The 12,931-nt window shown below is 43.2% G+C and overlaps 2 protein-coding genes and 1 long non-coding RNA gene across 3 annotated transcripts in view; 1 reads left to right on the plus strand and 2 right to left on the minus strand.

Annotated features, from left to right (window-relative positions):
* The window catches only part of LOC117644993, a 32,277-nt gene extending 19,409 nt beyond the window's left edge, over positions 1 to 12,868 (minus strand). Inside the window, exon 1 of the mRNA XM_034384863.1 lies at positions 12,707 to 12,868. The gene's annotated coding sequence lies outside the window, so the exon portion shown is untranslated. The remainder of the gene's footprint in view (positions 1 to 12,706) is intronic.
* LOC117643084 (zinc finger protein 606-like) lies at positions 365 to 11,750 on the minus strand. Its single transcript, XM_034381750.1, has 10 exons — positions 11,670 to 11,750; positions 11,510 to 11,588; positions 11,381 to 11,455; positions 9,741 to 9,893; positions 9,018 to 9,236; positions 2,764 to 2,868; positions 2,175 to 2,248; positions 1,827 to 2,037; positions 1,672 to 1,727; positions 365 to 391 (listed from the first exon to the last, which is right to left on the minus strand). Exons 1-10 carry the CDS (start codon positions 11,748 to 11,750, stop codon positions 365 to 367), a joined length of 1,080 nt encoding a protein of 359 aa, XP_034237641.1.
* On the plus strand, positions 770 to 2,456 carry LOC117645012. The gene is made up of 5 exons (XR_004587696.1): positions 770 to 917; positions 1,079 to 1,217; positions 1,319 to 1,424; positions 2,164 to 2,256; positions 2,346 to 2,456. It is a non-coding gene; the product is annotated as an uncharacterized LOC117645012 (long non-coding RNA).
* Positions 12,869 to 12,931: the final 63 nt, after the last annotated feature.

Below are 12,931 nucleotides of genomic sequence, written 5' to 3' on the forward strand. Positions count from 1 at the left end.
CATGGTGAAAACGGTTCCTGGTTTTCGCAGGAACTCCCTTGAAATCGCCTATGTCTTTACCATGGGCTGAGAAAACCAGGTACTGTCCAAACCCTTGGAAAAATTTTTTATTAGTATTTAATGAGACCTTATAAGCACTAAATTAAATTTTAACATAGATTTAATTAGACCTGACTCCTTTATTAGATCTTAATGTGGTCCACATTAAAACTGAGTAAGTATTCCATTTTAAACTAAATTTGGGGCATGTTCAGTTTAATGTGGTATATTATGTGCTCTCAATTTGCCCGGTCGGCGACGATACACTCTAGAAAAAGTTATGAAATTTAATATCGAAAAGAGTATGACTTTTCATTAACACGTTCTAAAAGTCATCTTTCATAACACTGTTCTGAAAATTCAGAAAATTCAGAAATTTCAGAAACAAACTTATCAAAGTTCAGAACGAGATACATTCAGAACAGGCGTTAAGAAAATTCAGATTGTCTTTTTAAAACTTAAGAATGGTTTTCATATCATAGCAATGGCTCTGACATTCTCAACCCATGTCAAAAGCTTGCCTGGGAAATAAAATTGTACAAGAGCTTCTGAAGAACCAAAATGGATTGTCTACGAATTCACTTCGGAGCCCGAATCCCGATCCCGCCCGAACTAGCCCGAACCCCAATCCCGCCCGAACTCCGATCCCGCCCGAACTAGCCCGAACCCGACAGTTCCGGAAACAAATGACGAGCGACGGGCGAAACGAAACGTCGGTCAAGATAGCGCCGTCGCGCTCCGTTCGTTTCGTCGTCGTAGGCCAAACAACGTTTTAAATTTGTGTTATGCAATCTATAATCTACCAAGGAGTTTCCATATTATGCTGTTAGCGTACGAGAGGTGAATTTCTGCTTCATAACGCGGAAGTTTTGGTTCAAGTGAGTTTGCCCAGTTCCCACTTCTGCTTCACTGCTTCAGCCTCAAAACCACTCAGAACATTGTGGTTTCTGTATTGTACTTAAAATTGTTCGCACGCCTGCGTTTTCAATTTATTTGAAGAACAGCAATACTTTTAGTGACTCAAATGATTTAATTGCAGTGGTCAGGGTCGTCCACTTTGACGGTACCGGCGATATGTGTCACCTAACCTACCTACTGACCTGCCTGTGTACTGTAAAGTACACGTAGCTACTGCAACCTTGCAACTATCCCCGTCTGCGATGATTTCCTATGTACAAGTAAGTTATTTTATTCTAATTTAATTTAATTCTTCTGTGGAATAATGTTTTGTTTTCCTTTTAATAAACTGAATGTTTGTCTGTTATTTGTATGATTCTAGGTGCGTATCATGGTGCGGCTGCTGCAGCAGGTCTGTTATTGGATTCCTGTTTGAATGTGGGACTAGCCGATACTGATAAGTAGATGGTAAACAACTCAGCTATTTGGTGAGTGTTCCGTTACTATCTTTTCTTTCTTTTACTTTGTTTATTTTTTTTGGGATCTAAGCTGTTTACGAAGCGGCTCCAATCTGGGGAAAAGATTTTTTTATTTCCATTTGACCAGACTTAAACATTTCCTTAAATATAGTATTCCATATCAAAGCGTTCACTTAAAAATTATGAGGCTTACACATTTAGACCCAGTTGGAGCGACAAAATATCTGCAAACATTTGTCGTTTCTTTAAAACATACCTTGCCCCTAGAATGTGAACGGAAGTGGTTCATCTTAGCTTTGCTATCTTCCTCGACTCACAGTTAACAGATTATGTGTTTTTCATCCTAATGCAACCATCACAGAATAATAAGATCAAAACAATGGAAGTCTGTCAATATAAATTAAAACTTACAGATATCCTTCAAATTTTGGTGTTGTTTTCTCTTGGTACATGTGTCAATGTTTTTAAAATGGTTGCAGTGACATGAACATGTTAGAGTCTGTTGGCTTTGAGTTGACAAAAAAAGTAAAGCCTTGATCAACCTCTTACGTTCAGTGTTTTCAAGAAACAACAAATATTGCCACATATACAGCCTCACTGACTGGTTAAATGTGGCTTTGACCTAAGTTTAGTAATCAGTTGTTAACTGTGAAAAAAGCTTCTTTTTTTTAAACAGGAAGATTTTTAACAGATCATTCCCCTCTGGTTTAACCTGGTGCTAACTGTTTGCTATGTTTATGCTCAACAGATGCTCATTACTTTCCTACACGCGCTGATTTTGAAGTATGGGATTTCAAGTTGCTTCATTGGATACTTCACATTCTTCAGTGCCTCTGCAAGAGTGAGTAGAGTAAATTATCAGTGTCTCTGTCGTATCAGTGTGTCAAAGTAGTATTTATTAACCAATTCCCTTTTGTTACTTCCTTGCAGATAAAGCAATTCTACAATGGATACTTGTGAAGAAAATTTATTCTTATCTGTGCTTATCTTTTGTATTGCTTACTCTATTGTTCATTAAAAGTTGAATGTCATTCACCGCACCGGTAATAATAAAAATTACCCAACGTTGCTTGTGAAAAGTAATGAAACTTTTATAATATTTCATAATGGAGACTCAGAACAAGATCTGAATGTTAAAAACCATGCGAACCCTTCCATTTGCCCTCTTTACCTGAATATGAACTGTATTTGCCCAAATTAAATGCCTCTATGATTATATTAAAAACGGTCCTAATTTGCATTTAGTAAAGATTTAACTAAGATTTAGTAAATTGAACAGATTAATACAAATTAAATACAGATTAAAACAAATTGAAATGAGTCTAACTGATGGGGACAATACATATACCTCCACTCCTTGAAGAGGTGACATTTTCTCCCAACCAGCCAATACAACAAAATAGGATCACTGGACCCACAACATTTCCTCCACAAAGGGTACTGAACATGGCATCTGAATATAGTCACATTAAATTTAATATGAATGGTCATACTCAACTCAATTAAGCTTAAGTCATATCAAATAAATACTTAATTTAAAACAAGGTAGGTTTACGCCAGACCGCGTCTTGTCGTAACAGGCTTCGCGATGTCTCGCTGCCTGTTCCTCCAATCCACGCCTGGCGTACCTACCTTGGCCTGCGGCGCTAGCCTGCCTGCGGCAGGCAATGGCTTGTCCGTTGTCGGTTATTTTTTGACTTGTTGAACGCTGGGGGGCTCCGCCCCCCAGACCCCCCTACATTCTAAATAGAGTTGTTTTACCTACGGACAACACGATCTTGACCCTTGTCACTTTTTAACTTGTCGTACCTGGGGGGCCCAGACCCCCCTTTCTCAAAGACAGAAGTGGTCTATCTGCAGAAATCTCTATTTTTCGCCGTTTTTTAGGTGTTTTTCGCCTATAAAAACTGAACCAGTTGAGCTAGGATGGTGAAATTTCGCGTGTGCCGAGCCAAGGACATACCCAAGAAGTGTGCAAAATCTCACCGAGATCGGCCGAGCCGTTCAGGAGGAGTAGTGCGGACACACAGACACACAGACACACAGACACACAGACAGACCGACAGACAGACAGACAAAACTTTTCAACCCCACTGGAGTAACAGGCTTCGCTATCGCTCAGCCAAAAAATATGGGGTTAAATTAAGAACAAGGTAGGTGTACGCCAGACTGTGTCTTGTCGTAACAGGCTTCGCGATGCTGCGCCAGTTTCGACAATCCACGCCTGGCGTAAACACCTACCTTGGCCTGCGGCGCTAACCTGCCTTCGGCAGGCTGCCTTCCTTGGAAGACCGTGGAAATTAGCGTGATCCCCTCAGAAAGAGCATTTGGTCATCAAAATCTTCACTTATGGGGCTAAACTTTCGGTCGGAGGTCTGAATGGGTTCTATTTTCGTCATCAGCAGCCTCAAAAACATTTAAAACGACATTGAACTTGACAAAAAGTTGAAAGTTCCCAAGAAGTTGTCTTTTTCCTGCCGTTTTTAAAGTGTTTTTTGGCTAATATGACCGAATGGATTGAGATAGAAAGCTGAATTTTGGTGTGTGGCGAGCCAAGGATATGCCCAATGACCCTGCAAAATCTCAGTAGAATCGGCCGAGCCGTTTAGGAGGAGTAGTGCGGACACACAGACACACACACAGACAGACAGACAGACATGAAAAACTTTTCAACCCCACTGGAGTAACAGGCTTCGCTATCGCTCAGCCAACTAATAAAATATTTTTCCAAGGGAACTGACGGTAATACAAACCTAACTGTCTATCAAGTACTCACTTGCATGCTTGCAAGCACTCACAAATGCATATCGTGTCGCATTGAGTTTTAAAGCGCCAATCAATCAACAGAAAGTGTGCACTTGCAAAGTAGACATTTTTAAGTGTGTTCTCGACCAAGTATGGGTTTTTTAGTGTGTACTTCCAAGCATGCATTTGTACGCGTGTACTTAGCAGAAGTTAGGTTTGTAGCCAATGGGGCCAGAAAACCGGCACCGCCGCCCAACTCTAGACGCATTTTGGGCTCTACAGTAGCTAAACAGGACTCGAACCGAACGCGTGACCCCACCAATGGATTCCTCGTTCGGAGAGCAGTCCATTGGTGGGTTCACACGTTCGGTTTGAGTCCCATTTAGCAACTCTGGGGCTCAACACGCGTCCGGGATTTTGACCGACTCCACCGGTCTTCTGACCCACTGTGTACCTGTGAAGCCGGCCGGCGTGACCGCGTGCTTCTTTTCGGTCTGCTCGGCCTTCCCCGGGCTCGGCGGCCAGCGATGACATAAATCCGCCGCAATTGCCGCGTCGCGCAGTAAATTGAATATGGAGCCGGGCGAGGCTGGGAAGCGGGCGCCACGCCGCGCCACGCCATGCCACGTGCAAGCGGAAGTGCACGGTCTCACCTTTTGAAACACGAGACGCATGCACCGGGACTAGGGCAGGGCGCGGCGCCCGGCACAGCCTTCAGGCTCGAGGGAAAAAGTAACGAAATTGGCGCGTTTTCGAAAGGCGCCTCTGCCCTCTCATTCCGGGAACGTGACACCACGTTGAAACAAACGTGACGATATGTCACGTTCGTTTAAGAATTGTGTCACGTTCGTTTGAATGTGAACAAGCTGATTTTTGGCCAGTTCACACCCAAACAAATGTGATACAATGCTCAAACGAACGTGACATTCTGTCACGTTCATTTCAACGTGATGTCACGTTCCTGGAATGAGAGTGCGATCAATTTCCGCATGAAGAGAAAGGAGTAAAAAAACCACTGGAAATGGAAGGTGCGAAGGCACATGCAGTGACTGCCGGATACCTTTTGGATGATTTCATAATGATTTTTGGTGGATGAAGCATGTGCTATACAAAGACGAGGCTGGACTAATTTGTGAGGAAAAGAACTGATTCCAGGGCCAAGCATGCGCTTTTAAGTAGGCATATGCCAACTATTTCCAGTTTGCCTTATTCTATTCCTCTTCTCGTAAGGTCGAGGATTGGGTTAATCGATGACAAAAATCTCATTTAGACGACTGAAACCGAACTCTGGGGATCGTGTGGGGTGCGAATAATGGATTGAGTAGTCTGTCGTAGAGGGAAGGAAATGCCGATTGCTTTGCAGAGGGCGCCCCTTCCTCCTTTCTCAGCGTACATTCCTCACTCACTCTCGGCAAGACGACGCGGAGAAAGGAACACTGTGGCAAAAAGCTACGGATAATTCTGTAAACAGCTTGTGGCAATTCTCCGTAGCCCACTTATCAATATTCTCCGTAGGCTCTTACAGTATTTTCCGTAGGACCGCACAGTATTCTCCGTAGGACCTTACAGTGATTTCCGTAGGACTATACAGTCTTCCAGGTCCTACGGAGAAGACTGTGCGGACTTACAGAGAATACTGTGCGGCCCTACGGAGAATACTGTAAGATCCTACGGAGAATATTGATAAGAGGGCTACGGAGAATCCTGGCAAAAAAATTAACAGAATTTTCCGTACCTTTTTGCCACAGTGAAGCGGGCAGGATGCTGCGCGACGTGCAGATTTAAGGATGCGCACGGGCGTGCAAGTTTGAACGCGCGCGCGCGCGTGTGTGTTTGCATGTGTGTGTGTGTTATACCGCTGTTGTCGTTTCGTTGCCGCGTCCGGCACTGTGGAAAAAAATCACAGTAAATCCTGTAGTGATTAGTGCAGCTGTCACTGTAGTTCAGAGTACAGGATTTACTGTACCTTTTTTACATGATCCACTGTACTTTGTACGGGATTTACTGTACCACAGGAGTGGAGTACGGAATATCCTGTACAAGGTACAGTAAATGCTGTAGCCAGGCACAGTAAATCCTGTGTTTTGAACTACAGTAAATCCCGGCAAAAAAGTTAACGGGATTTACTGTGGTTTTTTCGCACAGTGGGGGCGCCCAGGCTGCAGTGCCGTCACAAGCTTGTTACACTGTTCCGGGTGCGCAGCCAAATGGATGATTCGCTCCCGTTTAGCGACTCAGGAGCTCAAAACGCGTCTCGAGTTTTGGCCGCCGGGCTTCTGGCCCACTGTGCACCGTAGCACAACAGTGCAAAGGCGCGAGCTCTGCCGTGAAGCCGCGTGGCGGGAAAAGAAAGCGAGAGGAAGAGGCAAGCCTGACCTTGGAGGCACGTCACCCCTTTCCCTCTCGGCCGTGACGTCATCCAGGCGGGCGGACCGGCAGGTTCAAGGCCACCGTGGGGCTGGAGGAGGCGGAGAAAGGGGGAAGCGGGCAGGGGCAGTTAGAACAGACTCTTTTGACAATGCCCCAGAGGGCGCTAACGGTGGACACGCACTTACACACAATCAAATACACACGTATACAAACACACCACCGCTCTCTTTAAAAAAAAAAAAAAAAAAAGGCAAAGAAAGAAGTTTCCGAGGGTTGTAAGGAAACCTATGTGTTATCTTAATAAAAATTTCATTTCTTCCCATATAACTTTGGAATAATTTTTCTGCAAAGATTTTCAAAGAATCTAATCTGAGTGCAAGCAAGAATTGACTCCATTGAGGTGCTGATCCCAGTCGTATTAAATTCATCACGTTGACAAGAAGCACGACTAAAAGGGGTAACACTAGACAAATCTTTTCCGAAAATCTTCCACTAAAAGGAAATTCCAAATTTCATCATGCACGCAAATTTGTACCTTCCACTTACCAGGTAAACAACAAAACAGGGCTCGTGGTGACTGTAATCCGTTATAAAAAAAAACGGCTTCTTTCACCAGATATTCTTGGTCCGCTGTGGGAGGGAAAAAGTGGGACGTTGAGCTGCTCTGCTGATCGGGGATGTCGATAGCACGGCAGCGCGCACTGCCTTGGAGGCTGTTGCTACTCCACCCCGCTGTTGCGGCAATGCGTGCCATGTCCATCGGCCCACCACGCACCAGTTTTTTGTGACTTTTTTTTCTCTTTACAACGAGCCCACCTATCATGGGCCCAGACACCAGAGGCACGAAACGGGCGGACCTGCGCGTGGAGTGAGGTGGGGTAGGTAGACACTGGGCCGGCGATGCGATGCGTCCAACGACGGACAGACAGACGCGTTCGCTGGGCACAGCCAGAGCCACAGCCAACGGCCGGCCGGCCGGCAGTGCCAGCAGCAACCACTGCAGGCAAGGCTCGAAGCACCCGCTGGCTGACAGCGGTGACCAGCCGAAGTCGCCTTGGCTACCTTCGGAGCGTCCGGTTAGCTTCGGTAACGCACCTCAATGGGCGAGTACCGGACCGGACCCGGGCCTGGTACTGTAATGAAGAAAATTTGTGGATACCGAAACGGACGCGCGGGTCCGCCCGTTTTGTGCCTCTGCCAGACACAGTCAACACAACCTGTACGATTCGCGTCCGGGTCAAGTGAAACTAAGCTCTCTACGCGGCGATTTTCGTTACTCGAGGTGCAGATGTACATCACACTAAAAACCTGTCTACTTAGTACGAACTCACAGCTGCATGTTTGGCCCCATAATTTGGTATGCATAAAGGGTCAGTGCAAGGAAAAACTGGACAGGGGAAGAACTGAACACCCCACATTTTACTTCAAATGCCGTATGCCCAGGCTTAACCACTAGGATTTAATGAACCGCTTATGCCAAGGAATATCTTTTTATGATTATGCCTGTGTATACGGCACTTGAAGTAGAATATGGGGTGTTCAGTGTTCGGTTCTTGTCCTGTCCAGTTCTTTCTCCCACTGACCCTACACTTGTGCGTACTTGGCCGCGCAAACATTTATAATTTTGCACTTGGGCCATGCATTTGTACTTGCAGGTAGGCACTTGTAATTTGTATGAGTAGACAGATAGATTTGTAGTCTAAAGTAAAAGAAAAGGATCCTAAATTTCCGTTATATTTAGAAATTTTAAGTATTTATGCAATAACTGCAGCAAAACTGTTGATAACTACCTGCAGTTGAAATGAAATTATGTGGCAGAATATGTAAGCACAAGGAACTGCACTCTGCGAAATATAGCACAGTATAAAAGGCCCCACGAAAAAAGGACACATAATAATGTTAAACGGACAAGTTGCATGATATTTATTTACCGTCACCAAATGTACACTAACAAATAAGCAGAGCAAGTCAGTTTTAGACATTTTCAATCAAACAACTGACGCTTAATGGTTATCGCCTTAAGTCGAAATTACAGAACAAAATCTCAACGGAATGCGGTAAGGACACTAATACAATTAAAATTACAAAATTACTAACAATGCATAAAAAAGCAGTTCTTAGAAAATTTGAGTTCACACAGTAAGTTAACTGCACGCACTGAATTAACAAGGAGCTACTTGACTCGTAACACTGCAAAGCCAAGCCGGCGGCAACACAGATGTGTGTTACAAACTTGGCAAGCTGATCTGAATTCCAAAAATTGGCAAGCCTGGCCCGGAACACTCCCCAGCTTGCCAGATCGGCATTGCAGGCAGCCGAAGCGCCAAATATTGGCAAGCTGATATGTTTCAGGTCAAGGTTTGCCAATTTTTGGCACACATCAAAACATAACAACAAAACTACTTCCAGCCAACTACCTGACAGGCTATTCCTCTAAGTGTCTTTTTAAATGGTTCACCAAACTGTGTTTTTGAGTGAACCTCGTACCACATACTGTGCACTTAAAAGGCTTCTCTCCAGTGTGCGTTCTAAGATGATGCACCAAATTGGGTTGTTGAGTGAACCTCGTACCACATACTGTGCACTTAAAAGGCTTCTCTCCAGTGTGCGTTCTAAGATGAAGGGACAGAGCTCCACTGGTAGGAAACTTCTTGCTGCAAACAGTGCACTCAAATGGTTTCTCCCCGGTATGGGTACGCATATGGACTGAAACAGCAGATTTGTGCCGAAACTTTCTGTTGCAAACTGTGCACTTAAAGTGCTTTCCACCAGTGTGGAGAGTTTGATGAACGCGAAGAGTATATCGCCGCCCAAACTTCTTTTTGCAAACCGGACACTCGAAAGGCTTCTCTCCTGTGTGCGTTCGAAGATGATTTTTCAGAGCGTATAGTTGAAAAAACTTTTGACTACAAACTGGGCATTCGAAAGGCCTCTCCCTCTCCCCTGTATGCGTTCTAAGATGTATCACAAGACCCCATGAATAGCCAAACTGTTTTTCACAAATTGCGCACTTGAAAGGCCTCTCTCCTGTATGTGTCCTTGAGTGAACAATCATAGTCGTTTTCGTACGGAACATTTTATTGCACACCGGGCACTGAAATGGCTTCTCTCCTGTATGTAGAAGCTGGTGCTTATTGAGACTTGATTTGCTCTTCAACATTTTTTGGCAAATAGAACATTTAAAATTCTTCTCTGCCGAGTGCGACTTACGATGACTTCTGAGATAATCAGATGAAGCAAACTTTTTGTTGCAAATTTGGCACTCAAAAGGTTTTTCCCCAGAATGGGTTATAATATGGTTGTTAAGATGGTTTTTGGACTTAAACTTCTTTGAGCACACTAAACACTCATAGGGCTTATCATCTGAGTGGCATCGAAGATGAGATATAAGACAGTAAGAAGTCTTGAACTTCTTTTTACAGACAGTGCACTCGAATGGCTTCTCCTCTCTGTGACTTACGACATGATCTGAAAGGTTGCGAGCAGTACAATATTTCTTACTACAGATAGTACACTCAAAAGTCTTCGCCTTTGTGTGGGTTGAGAGGTGAGATCTAAGAAGCACTTCGTCACTGAACTTCCTCCTACACAGCGTGCAACCAAAAGGCTTTTCTTGAGTATGGATATGAAGATGCCTTTTCAGATTATTTTCTAGCGCAAATTTATTCTTGCACACTGTGCACTCAAACGGCTTGTCGCCCAAGTGAAACTTGACATGACGTTGGAGATTTTGTTCTAGGGCAAACTTTTTATCGCACTCTGTGCACTCGAAATTCTTTTCGTCCGAGTGACTTATAAGATGGCGTTTCAAAGTCGCTCTCTCATTGAACCTCACCCCGCAAACATCGCACTGGAACGGCTTCTCTCCTGTATGAGTCCGGGCGTGCACTGTCAACCTACGCCGGGCGGAGAACACTGCCGCGCAGACTTCACACTCATAGGCCATCGGTCAAAACCTGCAACACGCACGCGTCTCGCTTGACTTGGATTTCAACAGAAACTTAGTTAACCGAGCAGCACGCACTTACTTTTAATGTCGTTTCGCTGGACTACACTTGTAAACCGCCGACCTCTGACCAAAACTGATGGGTAAAATAAAACCGGATCTGAAAGGTCATTGGAGAGAAAAAAATAAATTCATGTACCTAGCCTACTGGGCCGACCGCCGCCATATGGTGTCGACAACTAAGGGCCACTTCCGCCCGCTTTGCAGAAGTTTTTTTGTTTGTTTTTTTTTTTTTTTTTGGGGGGGGGGGGGGCAAAATGTAGGGAAAAAAACACCTTGCCCCTTAGCAACCCTTGGGACCCCAGCCGACTAGCATTCCACTGCGAGCATTTAACTGTTGAATTTAATACTTGATTGCTTGGGTCACAATCACCTGTCCTTTTTTGAACTAGTGAATATCCACCACTATTAGTAAAATCTGCAGAGCCTTTTGCCATCTTTTAAATTTTACCCAGTGTATTGACCAATATCGATGAATTATCATAGCAAATGTTTTAAAGATGCACTTTAAGACAAGCTGTTCGGAACAATTTTACTGAGAGCAAACATTGTTTAATCTTGTGAGTAGTCTGATTGAATCCATTATTGGCCTTGGCCATTTATTTCTTAATATGTTAAAACATAGGTTGATCTCATTAGTTAATAATTGTCTGAATGTGATATTTTATCTTATAAGTTTAAATCGATCAACGTATAGGAAAGATTGAACTCATATTCAGATGTAATTGGATTTGATCGGAGGGCCAGCTTAGTCGAAGACCAATACTGAGAACCAGTTACCACAGACAAAGAATATTGAAGGTAAAGGAATTGTCCAATTGAATTCAATGACCAATGCACTCACAGTTCAGAACATGACTTGTTTCATTGTATCTTAAGTCCCCGTTATAATTTGATACACACAACCATATGTTGATCACTGTAACAAAAACACATAGTCTTTAAATTTCATTAATGCTTTGTCAGGAGTTGCCCATGTATTTGTGGAACATTACTGGTAAATACAAAGTCCGGCCCAGCACTACTTCATTCATCGGTAAAAATGTTTCAAACTAAAACATTCATGCAAAAGAATAAGTTACTTGATCAGTGAACAGAAATATTACTGGGAAAGACTTTAAATTTTCTGGTACGATTCCACTATTACATGGGCAACTTCTGACAAAGTATTGTTGAAATTCACGCACCAGTATTTTAGCTTGTGTCAAATACATTTTGTCTTTTTAATTTTTTTTTCCATACTTTCCACTTAAAACATTTCAAAACAATTTTCTTTTCATGACTTTAAAGAGAAGTAACGGCCAATATTAGCCAATAGTTTCTAAATCAAACCCTCTTGTGAAAGGGAAAGGGGGGAGGGTAAGTTGCATTTTTGACCCAAAGTTTAACTCGCTGACAAGAGTCTTGGGCGCGTCATTGAGTGCCATATGCTAGCATCAAAACAGGCTTAACAAAAAATATTAATTGAAACAGGTCTAAAAGGAAAAGAATAGTGAGTTTCAAGAGAGCACATACGTTATTTGAAGTAACACTCAATGGTTTGAACAGTTTGAAAAGTAAATGGTATGCAGTGTTCACCCCAACCTCCTATTTAGTTAGCATTTTAACCCATCCACAAACGAAAGTGAGTCATCCAAACCAAATTTGTAACTCTGTATTTAACATTGCAGCTTCAAAGAGAGCATTATCATAAAAATATAATGACAATACCTTTTAAAATAGAAAATATAGAAAAGCTTTAGGTATTCTCTCCTTACCATACGCATCGGATACATTTCAGAGAAGAATTTTCTCATTTTGTTTTTATCCTTTACTTAACTTTAGTTAGTAAGCACCCAGGAAAAGAAGATTTGACGTTTCTACCCTTGTACTTGCCTGACACCGAAGAAAACTAATTTCCTACCTAAGTCCAAGTTGCAAAGCGGACAAAGCACAATTTTCTAGTCCTATGCATAAACTGAGAAAACACGACATATAGGTTCAGAATCGAACGGCGCGGTCATTTCCAAAGTCCATACCTATTCAGAATTTTAATAAATATATTTTAAAACGAACCCTAAGTCAATCAGACACGAAAAGCAGACACTTCACTTTTCAAACCAACTGTAACCTCGTTGCTTTGAAGCCCGTTGAACGACCCGAAACGGACTGTTTGATACAGTAAACTTACCTCGCAACAATTCGACGATGCTCCTCAGGGTTTTTCGTCACAAATACACACCACACACATTCAACTTTCCAATTTTCCAAGCCTCGGACTGTCAGCTTCTTCACAAACAACAACAGCCTAAGGTAGAGCCTAAAATTGTTCTTGGCGCCACCGCTACCTCGCCCGCCCTGTCTGCGCATGCGCCTTTAGATACGAATGTGAATGTGTCATTGCTAATAAACGCAC

Source organism: Thrips palmi, unplaced genomic scaffold (genome assembly GCF_012932325.1).
Source record: "Thrips palmi isolate BJ-2018 unplaced genomic scaffold, TpBJ-2018v1 HiC_scaffold_1, whole genome shotgun sequence".
Lineage (NCBI taxonomy): Eukaryota > Metazoa > Arthropoda > Insecta > Thysanoptera > Thripidae > Thrips > Thrips palmi.

Bases quoted from the DNA above. Each gene is read 5' to 3' on its own strand.
- LOC117643084 (XM_034381750.1), bottom strand. From the start codon at position 11,750: ATGTATTTGACACAAGCTAAAATACTGGTGCGTGAATTTCAACAATAC. The intron at 2,869-9,017 runs GTACGAGGTTCA...GACTATATTCAG, and splicing joins TTTTAAGTGCACAGTATGTG to ATGCCATGTTCAGTACCCTT. The intron at 2,249-2,763 runs GTATATGTATTG...TCACTCTTGCAG, and splicing joins CACCTCTTCAAGGAGTGGAG to AGGCACTGAAGAATGTGAAG.